General features: G+C 37.7%; 1 protein-coding gene across 2 annotated transcripts in view; it reads left to right on the top strand.

Annotated features, from left to right (window-relative positions):
• The window catches only part of LOC149822279 (protein MOR1-like), a 92,725-nt gene that overhangs the window by 56,576 nt on the left and 13,245 nt on the right, over positions 1–22,904 (top strand). For both annotated transcript variants that reach the window (XM_089980941.1, XM_089980940.1), the window contains exons 40-51: positions 3,977–4,053; positions 4,129–4,208; positions 4,547–4,612; positions 4,730–4,862; positions 6,207–6,329; positions 6,407–6,484; positions 6,931–7,089; positions 7,179–7,337; positions 7,415–7,512; positions 7,617–7,773; positions 7,865–7,981; positions 8,220–8,315. In XM_089980941.1, coding sequence (XP_089837067.1) covers positions 3,977–4,053; positions 4,129–4,208; positions 4,547–4,612; positions 4,730–4,862; positions 6,207–6,329; positions 6,407–6,484; positions 6,931–7,089; positions 7,179–7,337; positions 7,415–7,512; positions 7,617–7,773; positions 7,865–7,981; positions 8,220–8,315 — 1,343 coding nt within the window. The remainder of the gene's footprint in view (positions 1–3,976; positions 4,054–4,128; positions 4,209–4,546; positions 4,613–4,729; positions 4,863–6,206; positions 6,330–6,406; positions 6,485–6,930; positions 7,090–7,178; positions 7,338–7,414; positions 7,513–7,616; positions 7,774–7,864; positions 7,982–8,219; positions 8,316–22,904) is intronic.

Raw genomic sequence — 22,904 nt, 5'->3', positions numbered from 1 at the left:
CTTAGTGGCCCTTGTAAACATATTCTTTTTTGTGAGTGCATATGCAATATTGTAAAGCCCCTCTTGGGAACTTATGAATTGAAGTTCATTTTGTTTCATGCTGTTGTGCATGTGTATCCGTGCCTTCGTGCACTTGTGAGTGTTCTCCTTTGTACCTTTGTGCACTCTTTGTATTTCTTGTATTGTGGTGTTACACACAATCTCTTTTTGTAGAGATTTTCACATGGTATCAAAGCAAGGTTGTTTGGAGAAAGAAATTGGTGTGATTCTTCTCAATATCAAGTGCCTCGAAAAACGTGCCTTCAACTTTTTGGTGATTGGAGTGGAGGCTCTTCTTCATTCAATATTTTAGAAGATTACTACAACAAGAAAGATTTAAAATCTTATTGTGGTACGTATTCTTTTCTTTCTTCTTTCCTCTCTAATGGGTGAGAAAGACTCCCATTTTTCTCTTGGTTTCAAGCTAAATGGCTCAAATTATCATGTGTGGGCCGGAAATATGGAAGCTCACATCAAAGGGAAAGGGCTTTGGGGTTACATTCAAGGCTCGATTCCAGAACCCGAGCCTAAAATTACTTTGGTTAAAGAAGGAGAAATCAAAATCCTTGAGGGAGATGAAAGAACTAATGCTCTTGAGGAATATAGTAGGAAACATGAGCAATGGGAAATGAAGAATTTTAAGATCTTGTCTTGGATTTTCTCTTCCGTTGAGACAAGGATTAATGCCAACATTATAAAGTTTAAAAAGGCTTCTCAAGCGTGGGAGTATCTTGAGAAGATGTATACTTCTAGGGACTTGTCCCATAAGTATTATCTTCAAAAGAGAGCGTTAACTCTTGTTCAAGGTGATATGTCTATAAGAGAGTATTTTGCAGAACTCTCTTCAATTTGGGATGAGTTTGCCATGCTTGAACCCAAGTGGAGTGGAGAAGCCATAGAGCTTCGTCATAAGCAATTAGAAGAAGACCGATTCTTTAATTTTTTGAATGGGCTAAGGCCCGAGTTTGAGCAAATAAGATCTTATCTCCTATCCTCTTTTACCTCTCCTTCTCTTGAAGATATCTTAACTAAATTAAGTGGAGAGGAAACCCGTATGGGCATTAGCAAGCAAAATCCTAGTGTGCTTGCAATGTCCACAAATCAAGAAGAATGTGATGGTGTTAATGCCGTTTCTAGACCCGGTAACAATTTAAGAACATATAGACCTCCTCATTTTAAGAATCAAAATCAAGGAGGAAGTAGAGATTATAGCAAAATCTTGTGTCACTTTTGCAAAGAACCGGGTCATATCAAACCGGTTTGCCCAAAATGGAAGAAACTTCTAGCAATGACAACTACATCTCAACCATCCAAAGAGGAATCTTCAAAAGAAGCTCTATCTCTCAATCAAATTGTGAAGGCTCTTCAACCTCTTCTAAAGGGAGCTATTTCCGGTGCCGCCGTATCCACCTCTTCTCCTCCAGGTAAAACTTCTTGGCTCTTAGATTCAGGTGCTTCCTTTCATATGACCCCAACCATTTCATCTCTTTCCGAGTATTCTAAAAATGTGTCACCTTCTTTTGTTTCGACCGCGGATGGTACTTCTCTAGAAATTAAGGGAATTGGAAATTTTAAAACCCAAAACTTCTTTATTCCAAAAATTAGACTTATACCAAAATTAAATTTAAACTTGCTTTCCGTTTCTCAACTCACGGACCTTGGGTGTAACATTCAATTCTCATCTAATAAATGTTTAATACAGGATCACCGGTCCGGGAGATTGATTGGGGAAGGCTCTAGGAAAGGAGACTTGTACTATGTGGACTTTCTTCAAATTCCTAAAAACACCTTTTGTAATGTGGCCCAACATAAAGACATAAATGTTTGGCACAAGAGACTTGGTCATCCCAACATTACCAAGTTATCCTATCTACATTTTGTTAAAGATCTTTGTAAAAATTCTTTATCTTGTAATGATTGTATTCTTGGAAAAATGAGAAGTATACCTTTTGAACCAAGAACTATGTTTAGTATTAAACCTTTTGAAATTATTCACTCGGATGTTTGGGGACCGGCACCTGTCATATCCAAAGGTGGTTTTGCTTACTATGTGATTTTTGTAGATGATTTCTCACGATATTGTTGGATACATTTTCTCAAACATAAGCATGAAGTTTTTTCATGTTTTAAAACATATCATATGATGATTTAAAATCAATTTAATAGTAATTTAAAGATATTTAGTGAGACTATTTCCACTAGTGAGACTATTGGTTTAAAAATGGTTTGGGTTCTGGTTGTCTCTGGAAGGGTTTGGGTTGGATTGGGTATAAAAATGGATCACATTTGTATTTTCCTTGTGTAAGACCTCACTATTTGTCTGTCACATGGGTGCCGTTGCGGGTGCGGGGGTGCGGCACTTTAAAAAACCTTGGGTGTGGGTGCGGCAAAAAAAAAAAAAAAAAAAAAAAATATATATATATATATATATATATATATATATATATATATATATATATATATATATATATGGGGGTTCGGAGGTTCCCCCGGCACGGGTGCAAGCACAACTATGAAACATTGCATGTTCAAAACCTCATTCGTACGTTGAATAATAGCTGGTGGTTCTGCTTAACCCTTGCTGGTCTTAAAAAAAAAAAGACCCCACGAAACTGTCCGACCCAATTGTATTGTTAGGATCTATACACAAGGCAGGCGTTAGGTTGGGCCGTTCAAGAAATCCCATCTATGAGACTCTTAACTTGGCCATCTTTTCCATCCAAGTTCATCCAGCGCATAGAGCCGTCTGACCCAATATCACAATGACAGTTGTGAGTCTTGTGACTGAACCGTGAATGGAAAGTGTAAAGAAAAATGTCCATAAAACCCCTTTCGCATAAAACTGCGGTACCATCTGTAATGGCTTGTGCTGGGTACCAAACCAATCATATCGCTTCGTTCTACGTGGGTCCCACATAAAAAAACACACGAGGCCACGTGGTTGGTCCACCGGCAGAAGCATCCAGACACGATTGTCTTCGCAACGATAAGCATACGATGGTCATTTTGGAAAAAGAAACGGCAGAGAACAGGTACCCCAGTTACCTACTATTTTCCCAATAAAACGAGGAACCATATATATATATATACACACAGAGAGAGAGAGAGAGAGAGAGAGAGAGAGAGAGAGAGAGAGAGAGAGAGAGAGAGAGAGAGAGAGAGAGAGAGAGAGGTCATGGCGCCGGTTCAGCAGGATGGGAAGCTGGAGGAGAGGCTTCTGCTGCTGCCTAAGTCGAGGGGAGACGGAGCCACGACGTCCGCGGTGCAGGTGGACCCTGGTGGTGGTGGGGCATCGTTCCCCGGGGCGGTGCTCAACCTGTCGGCGACCATCATCGGCGCGGGGATCATCTCCATCTCGGCGACTGTCAAGGCGCTTGGGGTCATCCCCTCCCTCCTCCTCGTCTTCTTCCTCGCCCTCCTCTCCGACGTCTCCATTGAATTCCTGCTGCGCTTCACCGACTCTGGCTCGTCCACGTCCTACTCCGGCGTCATGACCGAGTCCTTCGGCCGCCTCAGCTCCCTCACTCTGCAGATTGGACACAATTTTTTTTTTAATAAAAAAGTTGGACACAAATGACTTGGGTGCGGTCAATGCACCCAGGGTCAGGTTGACCGCACCTGGTGTCGCACCCGCGTCGAGTCACGTCGATGCGGGTGCGGCACCCTGCTAGCCAAATCCCTGTGACATAGCTATTTGTTAAATGGTTATAGATTTCTGCCCCAACCTGAACCAATGGGTTGATCAGGATAGGCTTGCAATGCATCGAGTCTAATTAGTTTTGGATGTTAGTTTAGTCGGGTATATGAGGCCCAGTTGTACTCCTAAATGTAATAACAGAAAAGTTGGGAAGTTTTCTGTAACTGATAAGTTGCGCAGATTTTTGTTATTTAGTTACTTTTTATTTCTTATCCATTTTTCATCTGCTTTCATATACAGGTGAGGATGTTTGGAGGTATGTTGGTAAGCTATCAGATGCTCAGAAATGCATGCTGGATGATAGATTTAAGTGGAAGGTTCATCTTCTTCCATGTACACTTCTATCTTTCCTTTTTTCAAACAATATCTCTTATAGCAAGGAATTTTGCCAGGCACGAGAAATGGACAAGCGAAGAGAAGGAAAACCTGGTGAAGCTCGGGCAGCAATACGCCGCTCTGTCAGAGATAATGGGTACATTCATGAGATTGTTTTTCCTTTAGTTTTTTTGTTGCATTTATAATTTGTTTTATCTTGTTTATATTTTTGAGTTTTCCTTCTTTGGTCCATCCATCTTGTTGATAGGATTTTGAATTTACATTTTGACAATAGGTATTGGCTAAACCTTCATTCACTTTGTACACGTCCAAATATGAATTCTATTTGAAACCTCAAGAAAATTTTCTGTACCTACTGAAAAGCCTATGTCCTTGTACTGTTTCATTCTAAGGTTATTTCTTGTTTTGGATTAAAAGATGTGTCCTTATTGTCGGCTAAAATATCAGTTGTGCTAAATATCCTGATGCATGTAGGCTTGAGGTAGCGGAGCAAAGTGGAGAAGTATTATCAAGGTCGGTCGCTGCTCCATTCTTAACTAGGTATCTCATGATCTTTTGATCTGTACTTATTTCCCCTTTCCGAGATGTCTTTATACTTTCCATCATGTTGTTATTTAATTTTCTTATTTATTTCTATCTATTATTTTTATTCAACAGTGCCAGAGCTAGCAATGGGCATTTTGAGGCTCATATGGATAGACATGTCCTGGTCCGGCCAGTGGCTTCTGCAAGTGGACCATCTGATTGGAATGAAGCACTTGAGATCATTATGATGAGTTCTCCTGAACAGGTATCCACAATTTACGCTTTTGACATTAAAACTCAACACATTTTGAATTTTTTATAATTTTACCCAGAAAACAATCTTTACAAGTTTTATACATTCAGAATTTCAGAGATTTAGTCCTTTTTGAGTTAGTGATGTACCCCACGTCAATTACCTCTTTTGTTTCCAATTACCCGTTCTGGCGTATTGGTAGTTCAGAAAGAGTAATTTGTAAAGAGCTCTTGTAAAACTTTGAGAATTTTCAATTCTACTCTTCTTAAAGATTAGAGTTATGAAACCAAAAGTTTTGCACTTTAGGAGAAGGAAATGTGCTATAAATCCTCAAGTTATAATCATCGCCACAGACATTGCTGATATATTGAAATTATTGGCAATATTTGCAAAAATTATTTTACAGTGATATTATTGCAATAATATCACTATATTTTCAGTTATGTTTTCTTTTATATATCTTAAATTTTTTTTCTTCTTTTTGTTTTTTTACGTACTTCTTTTATTTATGTGTATTTTATTATTTAAACATGTTATTTTATTACTTGTTTATGCTATTTTTATATTTTATTTTTTTAACCCCTGAGATCTTCCCAAGATTTCTTAATTAAACCTTTATTATCGCAAGGATTTTCTGTGCCAAGATATAGCTGAGACCAGTATTTGTTGCTATGGTTATAATGCTATTGTTGAAATCTTTTATTATCTCCCTAGGTCATGGTTTCAAACGCTAATAGGCTGTCACAAACGGGTGCTTGGTGTAGGGCTTGGCATGCACATGGTTGACACATGGTGGTTTTATATTAATGCTCTAGAACATGATGATGCATGTATGCACGTGTGTGTATCATATTTTATAGTCTAAGATAATACATCATCAGTACCACCTTATTATCGAATAAAATTCTTATCTATTATGATTTACAAAAACTAGTGAGCTTGATTGTTTCTGGGTCAATAAGAAAAATTATCTGTTCAAGTGATTTTTAGAAAGTTCTGATTGGCTAGGGTTAGCTTGACAGGCAAGTCAACTGGAGATGTCTATTGTGTGGTTATTAGAGTATGAGATCTGTCCTATAAAAGATTTTGGTTGAACATGACATTGACCATGCTTATGGTGAGTCATAAGTCATCCCGTGTCTGTGTTCAGTCGTGTTGACATGTGACATTGAGGCTAGGGAAAATAGAAGATGATCATGATGAAGTCACAATGATAATGTTGACAATGTTTGCGTCAGAATCTCCTCACATGCTTCCCCATGCGGAGATACTTTTTTGTATATATCCATTCTATATTTTCAAAAGGAGAGGATTTCTTTTGCAAATCATGGGAATCTTAACTGTCTGTATGTGCAGTCAGTTGAAGGCATGAAAGTTGTGTGCCATGAGCTGGCCCTGGCCACAAATGATCCGGAAAATAGTTCTCTGGAGCATATTGTGAAGGATGCAGATAGACTTGTTTCTTGCCTTGCTGCTAAGGTATCTATATCTACATCTCTATTTGCTTAGTTCGATTAACGTCTTGTGACAGCCTTTCTGAGATTGAACTGTGACAGGTACCAAAGACTTTTGACTTCAGTCTTGCTGGAGCCTCTTCAAGGTCATGTAAATATGTTTTAAACACACTTATGCAGGTATATCACTATTTATTAATATATTATCCTTTGAACATAGAGTTGGAATATTTTCTACAATTTGCAGTTGATAATTGCCTACACTTTGGAGCAATGTTGTCAGTATCGTCTCGGACCCTGAAGCATTTTCCAGGTGAATCGGGTGATACCGATTCAGAGGTGAATCGATCTCAATCGCCCAACTTTTAACCAGGGACAGACGTGTCAAAAATATTAAAAATCTACTTTGGACTATTTTTCAGATTTTTTTTTTGAAAATTAGCCGGTTCAGGTCATACCTCTCTCAATTTTCTGCCAATACGATGTGTATTGGGCAATTCAGTCCGATACTGGCAACATTGGTTTGGAGCATTTGTGTGGTCATAATAATAAACTGAAAAATAGACAGATGTTGCTGCTGTCAGTTTGTCACTAATTATGTTCGTTCCTTTTCTCTTTTAATGCAGACATTTCAACTTAAAAGGCTTGCTCACGCTGTCAAGGAGAGTACCCTTAACATCCTGATCACTGAGCTGCTTCTATGGCTTCTGGATGAGCGGGTTCCTTTGATGGACGATGGAGGTCAACTTCTAAAAGCCCTGAATGTTTTGATGCTTAAAATCCTGGTTGGTTCTTCCTGCTGTTAGCTCCTTGTTCTTCTATGAATGCTTATAATTTTGTATTTATGTGAATGGTTCCTCTTATATGTTCACAGGATAATGCTGAGCGCTCATCATCCTTTGTTGTGCTAATTAACCTCTTGCGACCGCTAGATGCCTCAAGATGGCCATCACCCACATCTGTGGAGACCTTGGCTGCCCGAAACCAGAAATTCTCAGAGCTTGTTGTTAAATGTCTTATCAAATTGACAAAAGTAACACATATTTATTGGCTTTGAGAGATCTAACATTTGGTTTTGCTCCATAAATAATCTAGAACACTCTTTGTCAGGTTCTTCCAAGTACAATATATGATGTTGATCTTGATCGGATTCTACAAAGCATACATGTATATCTACAAGAGTTAGGAATGGAAGAAATACGAAAGAGGTAGTTGCAAATATGTTCCTCTCTTTTTCTTTTCTTTTCGGTGTCTATTGGGAATAAATTTTGTTCACATTCTGTATTATCTGACATGTAGTCCATTTTGCTAGGGCTGGAGCTGATGACAAACCATTGCGCATGGTTAAGACAGTGTTGCACGAATTAGTTAAGCTTCGCGGAACTGCAATTAAGGGTCACTTGTCTATGGTTCCTATAGACATGGAACCTCAACCTATAATTCTTGCATACATTGATCTGAACCTTCAGGTTTGGATAGTCAATTTGAGGTGTTACCCTGAAATGTATAATATATGCATGTATTTCCCATCTTCTAATGCATTTTAAACTCATCTTTCAGACTCTTGCAGCAGCTAGAATGTTGACACCATCAGGGCCTGTTGGTCAGACTCACTGGGGTGATTCTGCTTCCAACAATCCATCCACAGCAACACATTCGGCTGATGCACAATTGAAGGTACATTACCAAAGTCCATTTCTTTATGTAGTTCAAGTGAAGGCTCTTGCCTGACTTGCTTCTCCCGAGTTTTTATACATTGAAAGAGCATGACTTTTTAATGTGAAGCTGCAGTAGGCATGGGATGTGGCCTGCACCCAGTCTCATCCATTATTGCTTTGAATGTCTTTGTTGGACATCAATGAAGGCTCTCTTAATTCTTCCAACTTACCTGTTCTCTGATTTGATTCTTATGCAGCAAGAGCTAGCTGCAGTTTTCAAGAAAATTGCTGACAAACAGACTTGCACCATTGGCCTTTTTGAACTTTACCGTATCACACAGTTGTATCCTAAGGTAAAACACGTGTTTTATTGTGATGCTGCTTTAACTTTTTTATGTGTTTGCTTAAGTAGTTCTTGTAGTGCATTGTGTCTGGAACAACAATCTGCATATTTTGATCCCAAAGACCTGGCTCAATATATGAACCATCTCCTGTTTGTTATGACATACGGTATGCTATGTATTTCATTGTATTTATTATTATTTATCAGTGGAACCTGGCCTTCGTGTGCATGCTTACTATGTTGCATATGAAGATTCAAGGTTGGTGTGTTGGTTACAGATTTTTGTAGTAAAGGATTTGAAGGTTGGTCATATTTTTGCTTTTTGGCTCCTGATGTTGATACTCTGAGGTGTACGTGCATAGCAAAGCATGAGAGAAGCTCTTTGCTAAGGTTGTTACCTGTTGCTTCTTAGAGTTCTCTGAAAGCATCACAATACCATGACTAAGAGGGGCTATCTTGAGATGTTCAGTTCTTGAGCATCAAGTCCTACTCCATTTCATCTTATCTTACGTGATTTATTTCTTATTTCTTGTTCTCTTTCATTTTGGCTCAAGAGATCTTGAGCATGTATATTTGTGTTACTGCAGATTTTCTGAATTGGATTGTGGGATAAGAAAAATGAGGTGCCTCTTTTACAGATTTTAGCTTCCTCCTAGTCATTAGTGGTGCCTCAGGAACTTTTTCTTCTATACCATCGACAGCCATTTTTTCATCTTCATATGAAAGTTCTTCTCTTAGGGCACATTTGGAAGAGAGAAAAACTCTACTAGGAAAAGAAAGTTTTGCCTATGAGTTTTTGATGAGAAGTTTTCCAAAAGAAAGTTTTTCACTTGTTGGTGTAGCATGAGAAAAACAGTGGAAAAATGTGAAAAAACAAGAGGAAGAGGAGGGTGGTGGTGATGGTGAGATGGTGGGTGGTGGTGGTGGTGAGATGGGTGGTGGAGAGTGTAAAAATATTTTTTCTCTTTGTAGGAAACTGTAATGAAATATGCAGAAGAATCCAAGAATGCTAAAGCATTCACTATGTCCCACACAGACAAATGCAACAAGCATAAGAGAGGAAATCCACTAAGGGATATAGGAAGGGCCTTATAAAAAGGCTACACACATGAAAAATAATATCACTATTATTGAAGAGGAGCTCTCAAGAGCAATACAACATACAAGGGGGGTTCCCCCTATTTATAAGGAAAGGAGACCAAAGGGGCTCCCAATAGAGCCGTTGGGAGCCCCCAACGGTCACATTGTGGGGCCCCTTTTCGGTATCCAAAATTACATTTAAAAAACAAAAAACAAAAAATAAAAAACAGTGAAATAAAAGAAATAAAACAAGTACCCCTATTGGGTACTTGTGAAAAGACCATAATACCCCTATCGGGTATTATGGTGAATATACATCTATATTTATATATATATATAGATGTATTATTACATATTATTACATATGTTTTAACACCCCCCTTCAAACTTTATGGGGGAATGACCGAAAGTTTGCCAAGAAGGAACAAGAAGGGAGGAGCAGACAGGGCTTTGGTAAAGAAATCTGCAAGTTGATATTCTGAAGTGACATATGGCAGTGTAACTGTCCCACGAAGATATTCATTACGTACATAATGACAGTCCATTTCAATATGTTTAGTCCTCTCATGAAAGGTGTGGTTGCTGGCAATGTAGATGGCACTTTTGTTGTCGCAACAAAGCTTCGAAGCACCGGTAATTTCGACTCCCATATCTTGAAGAAGACTTCGAAGCCACACAAGCTCCATTGTAGTAGTTGCCATAGCCCTGTATTCTGCTTCAGTAGAATACAATGAGACTTTCTGCTGTTTCTTGCACCTCCAAGCAATTAGCGAATTTCCTAGAAAAACACAAAAGCCAGTAGTTGAGATTCGATCATTTGGGTTTCCTCCCCAGTCAGCATCAGTATAAGCCAGTAAGTCTAAAGAGGAGAGTGAGGATAGGAATAGCCCTTTAGTCAAAGTATTTTTGATGTATCGAATGATTCGGAGCACAGCACTCATATGCACAGATGTAGGAGCATGCTGAAATTGGCTTGCAGAGTGCACAACATGAACAATATCCGGCCTGGTGATAGTCAGATAGGTGAGGGAGCCTATGAGTTGCCTGTAGGGCGTAGGATCATCCAGCAGAACTCCATCCTCCAGTCGTAGTTTAGCATTGATAACCTCGGGAGTCTCCACCTTTTTGTCATCTGAAATCCCAGATTTGGAACAAATGTCTGCAGCAAGCTTCATCTGTGACAATATATACCCTCGAGGAGAGTATGCTACTTCTATACCAAGAAAGTACCTGAGAAAACCCAGATCAGACATATCAAAATTATGTTTTAACATATTTTTAACATTAAGAATACCACTTTCATCATTGCCAGTGATGATCATATCATCAACATAAAGCAGAAGGATGATGATACTATTACCTGCACGTTTAACAAAAAGAGCAGTGTCAGTATAACATGAGTGAAATCCCAATTTTAACATGATAGCACTAAATCTATCATACCAAGCCTTAGGGGCTTGTTTAAGACCATATAAAGCTTTTAATAACCGAAGAGTTTGACCTTGGTTAATGCTAATTCCCGGCGGAGGGTCCATATATACTTCTTTATTCAATTGACCATTAAGAAAGGCATTTTTAACATCTAATTGGAATATAGGCCATTTCTTAGATGATGCTATCGCTATTAAAGTTCTAACGCTTGTCATGCGAGCCACGAGAGCAAAAGTCTCCTCATAATCGATGCCATATTCTTGTGAGTATCCCTTAGCAACTAATCTAGCCTTATAACGTTCTAGGGAACTATCACTTTTAGTTTTGACCTTGTAGACCCATCGACATCCTATAGCTTTCTTATTTGGAGGAAGAAGAACTATTTCCCAAGTTTTAGCCTTATTTAAAGCATCTAGTTCAACTTTTATTGCTTCAACCCAATGAGGTATATTTTTTGCTTGATTATAATGGGAAGGCTCATAGTAAGAATGCAAGGCTATTAGACAAGCTTTATAGTTAGGTGAGAGAGTTTCATATGAGACAAACCTATTAGGTGGAATTGATGTTCTAGAAGAACGCCTAAGAGAGGTTTCTTCTAGGGGTTCATTAAGCCGCAAGAATTTTTCTAAAGCACTAATAGGTTGGGCTTCCTCACGCCGAGTGTAAACTTGGAGATTGTCACCATTAGTTGGTGATACATCATTATCATGAGAATCATGAGTATTTTCTAAAACTTCCGGATGACTCAAAGAGTCATCATTTGAATCTTCTAAAAGATCATTGATAAACATATAATCAATTTCATTTGGTTTTTCCAATATTTCAAATCCATTTTCATCTTCTAAAAAGGTCACATCTTTGGAGACAAATAATTTATTGTTTTTATGGTCAAAGCATCTATAGCCCTTTTGGTTTTCACCATATCCTAAATAAACACATTCTATTGCTTTAGGTGACAATTTATCTCTTTTATGTAAAAGAACAAAGCATTTACACCCAAAAATACGAAGACGATTGTAGTCGGGTGTCATATTGAAAAGTTTTTCATAAGGAGAGATATTGTTCAATTTTGAAGATGGCATCCTATTGATTAAATAGGTTGAGGTTAATACGGCTTCGGCCCAAAAACTTTTAGGAATATTTTTAGAAATGAGTAAGGATCTAGTGGTTTCCAAAATATGTCTATGTTTTCTTTCCGCTAGACCGTTTTGTTGAGGAGTTCTTGGACAAGATTTTTGATGACAAATGTCATGTTTTAGATATGATTGAAAATCATTTGATAAGTACTCTCCACCCGAATCGGATCTAAGAATGAATATTTGACTTTGAAATTGATTTTGAACTTTTGCATGAAATTCTTTAAAGAAGTTAAAAACTTCCGATTTAAAGTTAAGAAAATAAATCCATACATATCTAGTATAATCATCAATAAAAGTAACATAATACGAATAACCACCTTTAGATAGAACCGGAGATGGCCCCCAAATATCGGAATGCACCAATTCAAAAGGTCTTGTTGTCACAAAGGTTCTAATAGGAAAAGGAATAGACTTCATTTTGCCAAAAATGCAATCTTTGCAATTGATATCTTTTTCTTTACAAAACTTGTGTCCAAAAGGAAAAAGATACATTTTAGAGTAACTTGGATGTCCAAGCCTTTTATGCCAAGTGTCAATATTTTTGTCTTGGACATAAGTACAAAATGAGGTATTTGAAAGCATTAAGTTATCCATAAAATAAAGGTCTCCCTTCCTATGGCCTTGCCCAATCCGCTTCCCGGACCGGAGATCCTGCACAAAGCACCCTTGGGATGAGAAAGATATTTCACATCCATGGTCGGCTATTTGAGAAACGGAAAAGAGGTTAAGATTTAATTTTGGAACTATTCTAACTTTTGGAACAAGGAAATTTTGAACATTTTTAGAATCAAGAGTTCCAACACCATTTATTTTGAGAAAAGTTCCATCGGCCGTAGAGACACAAAACATTTTTGAATTGGTGTGCACATTGGTTAATGCATTTTCATGAGGGGTCATGTGAAAAGAAGCTCCAGAATCTAAAATCCAAGAGTACGTACCGGGAGGTGATGATGAGGCAATGGCGGCACCGGAGGTGGAAGAAGTAGCCTTTAGAATTTGTTGGAGAGCCAAGGAAATTTGTCCAAGAGTATCTTTGAGATCCCCGTTCTTGCCGTCATCTTCTTTGGTGGATGATTCTTCAACGGAAGCCACCTTTGGCTTGAATGCTCCATTTAGCTTTGGCCAAACGGGTTTAATATGCCCCGGCTCATAACAATGATGACATATAATCATTTTTCTTCCACCACTCCCTTGCTTACCAAAATGAGGTGGTTTGTATGTTTTGACATGATTGTCGGGTTTAGATACGGCAAGAACTTCATCAATGCTTTTACCCATATTATGCCTAGTCTCTTCTTGAGTAATCTCGGCAATAGCCTCTTCTAAGGGAGGAAACGTAGATCTATGGAGAAGTGAGGATCTAACTTGTTCAAATTCGGGACGAAGCCCAAATAAAAATTGAAACAATCTATCTTGTTCCATTTGTTTTTGTCTTAGTACCACATCCTCCATAGACACCCATTTAGGCTCTAAAAGAGCCAATTCATCCCACAAAGGATTTAGAGCACTATAATAGTCTTGTATGCTCATGTCACCTTGTTTTGTGGTTCTCACTTTTTCTTGCAAAAAATAAGCTCTTGCAAGATCCTTTTGGGTAAAGATACCCTTCATAAAAAACCAAGCTTCATTTGCCCGGCGAAATTTTGCAATATTTGCACATACCTTAAGTTCAACATTATTCATAAACCATGCTAGGATTTTTGCATGGTTGCTCTCCCAATCTTCCATTTGGTGATGATAATCTTCAATAGCCTTAAGACGAGCATCGCCTTTAAGTGCTTTCTCTTGATCTTCTTCCATCTTTGTGAGCTTAAGTTGGGGTTCCGGAACGGTTCCCATTACATAACCCCAAAGCTTCTTACCTTTGAGATTATTCTCCATTGCGGATGCCCACATCATGTAATTTTTCCCATTGAGCTTGAATGATAGATCGATCTTGACTTCCATTGCTACAAAATGGAGGTGTGAGAAAAAAGGAAGTAGAGAGATACACGATTTTACCTTAGAAGATCGTATGGCTCTGATACCATGTAATGAAATATGCGGAAGAATCCAAGAATGTTAAAGCATTCACTATGTCCCACACGGACAAATGCAACAAGCATAAGAGAGGAAATCCACTAAGGGATATAGGAAGGGCCTTATAAAAAGGCTACACACATGAAAAATAATATCACTATTATTGAAGAGGAGCTCTCAAGAACAATACAACATAAAGGGGGGTTCCCCCTATTTATAAGGAAAGGAGACCAAAGGGGCTCCCAATAGAGTCGTTGGGAGCCCCCAACGGTCACAATTGTGACCGTTGGGGGCCCCAACGACTCCATTGTGGGGCCCCTTTTTGGTATCCAAAATTACATTTAAAAAACAAAAAATAAAAAACAGTGAAATAAAAGAAATAAAACAAGTACCCCTATTGGGTACTTGTGAAAAGACCATAATACCCCTATCGGGTATTATGGTGAATATACATCTATATTTATATATATATAGATGTATTATTACATATTATTACATATGTTTTAACAGAAACATTCATCCACTCCCCCATGGAGGAATGTTTCCTATCAAAAAGTGTACTTTTGAGAAAAGCTCTCAGTGAAAAAGTCTCTCTCGTTTGGAAGGGTCGGAAAATCCGTACGGATTTTCCATTTTGCATCACTTTTCATACATCTTTATTGCTTCCAAACACGCCCTTAGTTGTAAGGCTTAAGTTGCCTGGTTTATTCATAATTTGAGCCTTGGACTTCATTTGAAGTGTCAAAAATCTATGAGAGAAGGCATTCTTCTTTACACATAATTCCCATGGGTTTATCCCAAGTCAAGGATGACATATTCAGTTGTAGAGGGGTCTACATACATTGGGATTTAATTCACTTCTTTAATGAGAGGCTCCTATAAAGCAGACAATCAATATGAATTCTAGGATCCTGTAGCTAAGAAGAAATCTCATATTTTGTTTTAATGTTTTCCTTTATATGTTTACTATATTATTGATGAACTGTTCAAACATAATTTCTTTATCCTTATCATAAAGCAACTTTGAGCCTATACATGTCCAAGTATATGGCTGGAGATCATTTGAAAGTTCCAGGCTATGCTTGATCATTTATGAAATGGAGTTTGTTTTTTCTAATTTTCTGTCTTCCTCTTCAGTTCATGCTGCGCTAGAACATGATCAATATCATGGTTCTAAAACTATTTTAACATTTACTTATTTTCATATTGAAGTTTCCTTTTTCATTATGCAGCTTAGCCTGTCTTAGTTCATTTCTATGTCACCTGGGTAGGGAGGGTACGGCACGACAATTCCAAAAAATGTGGGTACGGGGACACGGCTATATATATATATATTCACATCAATTCAACATTTAACATTTAACAACTAAACTAATAAGAGACTAACAACTTTTATTCAAAGCAAGCTACAACTAAATTAACATAAATCCAACATAAATCATTTAACAACTAAACTAGTAACAGGCTAACAACTACTTTATTCAAAGATATTACCCAACCAAATATTGAATCTGAATACAAACTGAATATAAATGATAAAGTTATAATTTATACAATGAAAATATAAATTATAAATTGAAATTTTGAATACAAACTGAAAACCTAAACTGAATATATGTAAATATATACTAAATACAAAACCTAAACTGAAAATATATACTAAATACAAACAGAATATAAACTGGAAACCTAAACTGAAAGTCATCCTAAAACAAAAAAAGAAAAAACAAAAGATGTTGGTCCCACCTCATCACTGCTCGCCAGAGGTGAGCTCCTTCAAGTCTTCTAGTTGCAGTCACCGAGAGAGAGAGAGACAAAAGGGGGGAGGAGGGAAACAAGAGAGAGAGAGAGAGAGAGAGAGAGAGAGAGAGAGAGAGAGTGAGTGTTAGAAAATAATATATATATATATATATATATACACACTTCTTAATACAAGAGTATGTATATGTATAAGTATATATATAAATACATATTTAAAGTATATACGTATATTCTTGTATTTTTTTTTCTTATTTCTGTAATTTCTCATTTTATTTATTTTTCTTTTTCAGTTTTTGTTCCCTTTCTGTACATAGTCAATAGCTGTCTGTCATATAAGAGCCGTTGGGCTGATTCCCAACAGCTCTTTCAAAGTGTAATGCATTATAAATAAGGGAAATGAGCCCATTGTATGTATATATGAATGAAAGGGTTTTATCCCCTCATTGTAATAACAGAGTGCATTTGAAGCACTTGTTCTTTCTTGTGGTGTGAAGCTTTTTAATGCTATTTTGTGTTGGCATATGTTTTGAATATCAAGTTATTTGGAAACTTGATTGTGTGTGAGACTTTTCACATGGTATCAGAGCTTGGTGTATGATCAACCGTGCATTGGTGCGTTGCCTTGAAAAGCGTGCTTATTCTCCTTTGTGGTGGTGATTAGTTTTTCTCTTCTAATTCACTATGGGTGAATTTTTCCCACACAATACATGCAACTCCAACTTTATTCCGCCATTCAAACTTGAAGGAAGCAATTATAACATTTGGACGAGACACTTGGAGACATTTATCAAGGGTCAAGGTTTGTGGGGATTCATAAGAGGTACTATTCTTGAACCTACTCCCAAAATTACATTAGGTGAGAATGGGATTGAGACTAGTCTTGACGAAAGAAACAAAACCATGGAAGAATATTACAAGAAATTGGATTAATGAGAAATGAAAAACGCAAAAATTCTTTCATGGATGCTAAGTGGAGTTGAGACAAAAATTGCCTCAAACCTATTAAGCTACAAAAAGGAAAATAAAGCATAGGAATATCTTAGAGGTATGTTTATCGAAAAAGATATGGCCCACAAGTATTATTTCCAAGAAAAAGTTAGAAATATCAAACAAGAAGATAAAAATGTAAGGGATTACTTTATGGAGTTATCTTCCATATGGACCCAACTTGCCCAATTTGAACCCAAATGGGAAGGTAAGTGTATAGAAATGCGAAGAGTTCAAGTTGAAGAAGATAGACTCTTCGCTTTTCTCTATGGTTTGAGACCGGAGTTTGAACAAACAAGGGCCTCCTTGCTATTATCTTCGTCTCCTCTTCCTATTCATGAGATTCTCACTAAACTTAGTGAAGAAAAAACTAGACTAAATATGAGTAAAAATGTTAGTTTGCTTGCTACTTCTAGCAATAGCCAAGAAGAGGATTGCGCACTTGCCGCATCAAAACGAGGGCATCATATAAAGTCATATAAACCTCCTCATTTTAGCAAGAATAAAGGAAAATAAAAAATCATTTGCCATAACTGTAGTGAACCTGGCCGTATTAGGCCTCAATGTCTTAGATACAAATATAGGCCTCAAGAAAAACGTGTTGCCGTTGCACCATCAAGACAAGATGAGGATACTCTGAATCTCAAAGACCTCACCAAATCATTATCTCAACTAACGGAAGCATTACCATTATTCAAAGGATTTACTTCAGGAGCGGCTATTGTATCCTCTTTTACTCCTGGTACGTGTTCTTGGCTTCTTGATTTGGGAGCTTCTTTTCATATGACCCCACGTAAGTCTATATTATCCGAATGTCAATATAATTCGAATGCATCTTTTGTTTCCACTGCCGATGGCACTGCCTTGAAAATAGAGGGTGTTGGAACATTTAAAAATGATTTGTCAAAAATAACAAATTTTACATTCCAAAAATAAGATTTATACCAAAACTTCATCTTAACCTACTTTCAGTTTCTCAAATCTCGAATCATGGATATGATGTCATTTTCTCATCCAGTAAATGTTGGGTTCATGATCGCCGATCTAGGAAATTGATTGGGGACGGTTCTAGGCAAGGAAATCTCTATTATATGGATTTCCTTTGTATTCCAAATGAATCATTTTGTAACACTGCCCAAACAAAAGATATACGGACTTGGCATCACAGACTTAGGCATCCAAATATAAGGAAATTAAATTTTGTACCGGTTACCAAGAATTTTTGTAAAGATAATTTTGAATGTAAAGAATGTTGACTCGGTAAAATGATAGCCTTGCCTTATGGTCAAAGAACTTTTTATTCTTCAATGCCTTTTGAATTAGTTCATTCGGATGTGTGGAGCCCTGCTCCTGTTGCTTCTAAAGGAGGATTCTCCTATTACGTTGTGTTTATCGATGACTTCACTAGTTATTGTTGGATTTACTTTCTTAAGTTTAAATCAGATGTATTTGCAACCTTCAAAACATTCCATAACATGATTAAAAATCAATTTGAAAGTAAGATCAAAATTCTCAAAATTGACTCTTGTAAAACCCACAAAAAAATAAAAAAATTTGGACCCGGACCTGACCCAGATCCGGTGGTTAGTCGACTACGTGCTTATAAAAGCACACAGCGGCAAAGGGGGGGGGGGAGGTCTCTCGAAACCTCCTTCCCCTCTGCTCTCTCATTCTCTTTCTCTCTCTCTGCACTTTCTCTCCCCTGACCCCCCTCTCGTTTCTGCTTGTCGGAGACCCTCCGACAACCCACCGCCACCGGCGACCTCCCGTCCGGCAGCCCTCAGGTGGCCACCCCTCACCTCTCCTGTCTTCTCCTGTTGACGAGATCGACACAGGCAACCCCTGTAATGAAGTGCCAAATGAAAAGAGCAACGTCTCCAAGCGAAAGCACGGAAGCACGCACATACACAAGATGCCACAAAAGGGCAAAATAAACCACAAAAGTGGTTAAGCACAAAAAGAAGATAAAAAATATATCTCACTTCATAGAATGCTTCAAGAGAAGCTTAAGAAATACATGGGGCTGTGCCCCTTATTTATACACAGCAAGGGACCCAAGGAGGGGCTCCCATAGAGTCGTTGGAACCCCTCCAACGGTCATATTTATGACCGTTGGAGGGGTCCAATGGTCATATTTATGACCGTTGGAGGGGTCCAACGACTCTATGTGGACCCCTCTCAAGTGAATAAAAAACAAAAAAGAAAAAAAAGGAAAATGAATAAAGGAAAAAGAAATAGAGAAAAGCATATCAATGATATGCGTGTACAGGGTGAAATGACAGAAATACCCCTATCGGGTTTTACAAAATAAATATATATATATATTTATATATATAGATAGACACATAGACATATATATATATCATATATATGTGTATGTGTCGTAATCTATGTATATATATATATATATATATATATATATATATAAATATACATCATATTTTAACACCCCCCCTCAAACACATGGTGAGATCACCGAGAGTTTGCTGAGGAGGAAGTAGAAGCGAGGCGAAGGCAAAGCTTTGGTGAAGAAGTCCGCCAACTGATATTCGGTAGGAACATATGGAAGTTGAATGGTGCCTCGTAAAAACTCATCTCGAACATAATGACAGTCCATCTCAATATGCTTCGTTCGTTCGTGAAAAGTGTGATTGCTAGCGATATAAATGAGCTCTTGTTGTCACAGCATAGCTTTGAGGGAGTGGAGAATGAGACACCCATATCTTTAAGTAAGCTTCTTAACCATATAATCTCAGTTGTGGTAGTGGCCATCGCACGATATTCGACTTCAGTAGATGAGAGAGAAACTTTACGCTGCTTTTTACACCTCCAGGAGATAAGTGACTCCCCAAGAAACACACAATAACCTGTGGTAGAAATACGATCATCGGGGTTACCCCCCCAATCAGAGTTAGTATACGCAAGTAAAGTAAGAGGTGAAGAAGAGGATAAGAATACTCCCTTAGTTATGGAATCTTTTAGATATCTGATAATCCTCATTACTGCTGCCATGTGAGTGGTGGTAGGAGCAGTCTGAAATTGGCTTGCACTATGAACTGCATGGGAAATGTCAGGCTTGGTAATAGATAAATATGTTAATGATCCAATCAATTGACGATAAGGCGTGAGATCTGCTAAAGGAGTGCCATCATTGGCTCTCATCTTGGCATTGATCACTTCTGGAGTCTCCACCCTTTTGTCATCCGTTAGCCCAGACCTAGCAATAATATCAGAGGCAAGTTTCATCTGAGATAGGACATACCCCTTGGGGGAGTATGCAACTTCAATTCCTAAGAAATACCTCAAAAAACCCAGATCAGACATATCAAAATTTTTCTTAAGAATATTTTTAATAAGATCAATACCTTTCTTATCATTACCTGTGATAATCATATCATCAACATATAATAACAAAATGGTTATGTATTCATTAGAGGATTTAACAAACAAAACAGTATCAGTGTAATATGAGGAGAAACCATTATCAAGAACTATTTTGCTAAAAAGATCATACCACGCTTTTGGCGCTTGTTTTAACCCATAAAGAGCTTTGTTTAATTTTAGAATATTACCTTTCCCAATTTCAAGACCCGGCGGAGGATCCATAAGAACTTCTTCACATAAAGTTCCATTTAAGAAAGCATTTTTAACATCAAGTTGGTATATAGGCCATTGTTTGATGGATGCTAAAGCAATTAAGGTTCGTACACTGGTCATTCTGGCCACGGGAGCAAAAGTTTCTTCATAATCAATCCCATATTCTTGGGCATAGCCTTTTGCTACCAAACGAGCTTTGTATCTTTCAAGAGACCCATCACATTTAGTTTTGACTTTATATACCCATCTACACCCAATTGCCTTCTTCCCTAAAGGTTGAGGAATAATGCTCTAGGTTTGGGCCTTGTTAAGAGCCTCTAGTTCAATTTTCATGGCTTCAATCCAATGTGGGTGATCTTTAGCTTCCTTGAAAGAGGTAGGTTCGTGATACGAATGTATTAACATAAGACAGGTCCTATAATTCGGAGAAAAAGATTCATATGACACAAACTTTTGTGGTGGCCTACTGGTACGAGAAGATCTCCTGGGTAGATTGTTGTCAGTAGATTCTTCTAAAGAGAAGTCTTGAGAGTATCTGTCAATAGCAGGTTGATGTTCATTTCCTATCCGCCGGGTATAAACATTTATATCATTAAGGTTTTCATTTTGGGAGGTATTATCATGTTGTTGTATATCATTATAATGTGAAATTCCATCACAACTAGTATCACAAGAAATAGCCTCAGGAGACTCAATTCTAGGAGCTAAGTCAAATAGAAAAGAATAATCGATGTCTTCCTTAGATGTGTGGATATCGAAACCATTTTGTTCTTCAATAAAGTTTACATTTCTCGACACATAATTTATTGTTTCGAATATCAAAACATCTATAGCCTTTTTTATTCTCACCATAGCCAATGAACACACATTCAATAGCTTTAGGTGACAACTTATCTTGTCCTAAACTAAGTACAAAACATTTGCAACCAAAGATTCTTAATCTATTAAAATCGGGAGTAATTTTAAATAATTTTTCAAAGGGCGAAACATTTTTCAAAGAGGAAGAGGGCATACGATTCACAAGATATGTTGCGGTAAGAAGAGCTTCGGCCCAAAAGTTTTTAGGAACACATTTAGACACAAGAAGAGTTCTTGTGGTTTCAATTAAATGCCTATGTTTCCTTTCCGCAAGACCATTTTGTTGCGGAGTTTTAGGACAAGATCGTTGGTGCAAATTTCCATTTGTTTTAAAATAATTTTGGAAGTCTTTAGACATGTATTCTCCTCCTGAGTTGGATCTAAAAATGGCTATATTGTGTTGGAATTGATTTTGAACAAGAGCGTGAAACTCTTTAAAATTAGTGAAGACATCAGATTTATTCTTGATAATATAAACCCATGTGTATCTAGTAAAATCATCAATAAAAGAAACATAGTAAGAGAAGCCTCCTTTGGACATAACGGGTGCCGGTCCCCATACATCGGAATGCACAAGTTCAAAAGGCCTTTTTGACACAAAATTGCTATGAGAATATGGAAGAGAGTGAATTTTCCCAAGAATACAATCATTGCATGTAAATGTATTTGTATTACAAAATTTTTCCAAAAATGGAAAAAGATAAAATTTAGAAATACTAGGGTGCCCAAGTCTCTTATGCCAAGTCTCAATATCTTTGGATTGAACATGATTACAAAATGATTTGGATGGCAAAGACAAAAAATCCATATAGTAAAGGTCCCCTCTTCTATGGCCTTGCCCAATCCGCTTCCCGGACCGGAGATCCTGCACATAGCAATGGGTTGGTGAAAAAGAGACATTACACTCAAAATCGGTGATTTGAGAGACGGAGAAAAGATTTAGATTAAGTTTTGGGATGATTCGGATTTTGGGAACAAAAAATTCTTTGTTTTGGTCATAAATTTTCTCAAGGTTTCCAATACCCTCAACATTTAAAGAAGTTCCATCGGCGGTGGATACATATGATTTAAACTTATTGAGACTTGGTTTTGACAAAAGTGATGCATTTGGAGTCATATGGAAAGAGGCACCCGAATCAAGAATCCAAGAAGACATACCTGGGAATGAAGAAATGGCGGCACCGGAAGTGGAAGGTGAGGATGATGATGTAGAGGCGTTCATCTTCATAAATTGTTGGAGAGTTTCGGTTAGATGAGCGATGGAATCCTTTATGTCACCATCCTTCTTTGAATCTTCATTGATGATTGGAGGAGTTTCTCCCACGGAAGCTACCTTCTTCTTGAATTTAGGGCAATCGGGACGAATATGGCCCGGTTCATTACAATTATGACAAATGATTTTCCTTCCTCCACCATTATTCTTCCAAAAATGTGGTGGTTTATATGATCTTACATTGTTGCCGGGTCTAGACACGGCATGAACTTCATCAACATCCCTTTTCAAGGCCAAACGGGTTTCTTCTTGACATAAATCGGCCAAAATATCGCTTAGAGGAGTAGAGGCTCTATGAAGTAGAGATCCTCTAAGTTGTTCAAATTTGGGACGAAGCCCATGAATAAATTGAAAGAACCTCTCTTTTTCCATTTGCTCTTGTCTCATAGCAATAGCACTTCCTTCCCATTGCGGTTCGAGAAGGACAAGTTCATCCCATAAAGAGGATAGGGCA

This window comes from Nuphar pumila, chromosome 11 (assembly GCF_984573655.1).
Source record: "Nuphar pumila chromosome 11, dmNupPumi1.hap1.1, whole genome shotgun sequence".
In the NCBI taxonomy this organism is placed as follows: Eukaryota; Viridiplantae; Streptophyta; class Magnoliopsida; order Nymphaeales; family Nymphaeaceae; genus Nuphar; species Nuphar pumila.
This window is presented reverse-complemented; position numbering and strand designations above follow the sequence as displayed.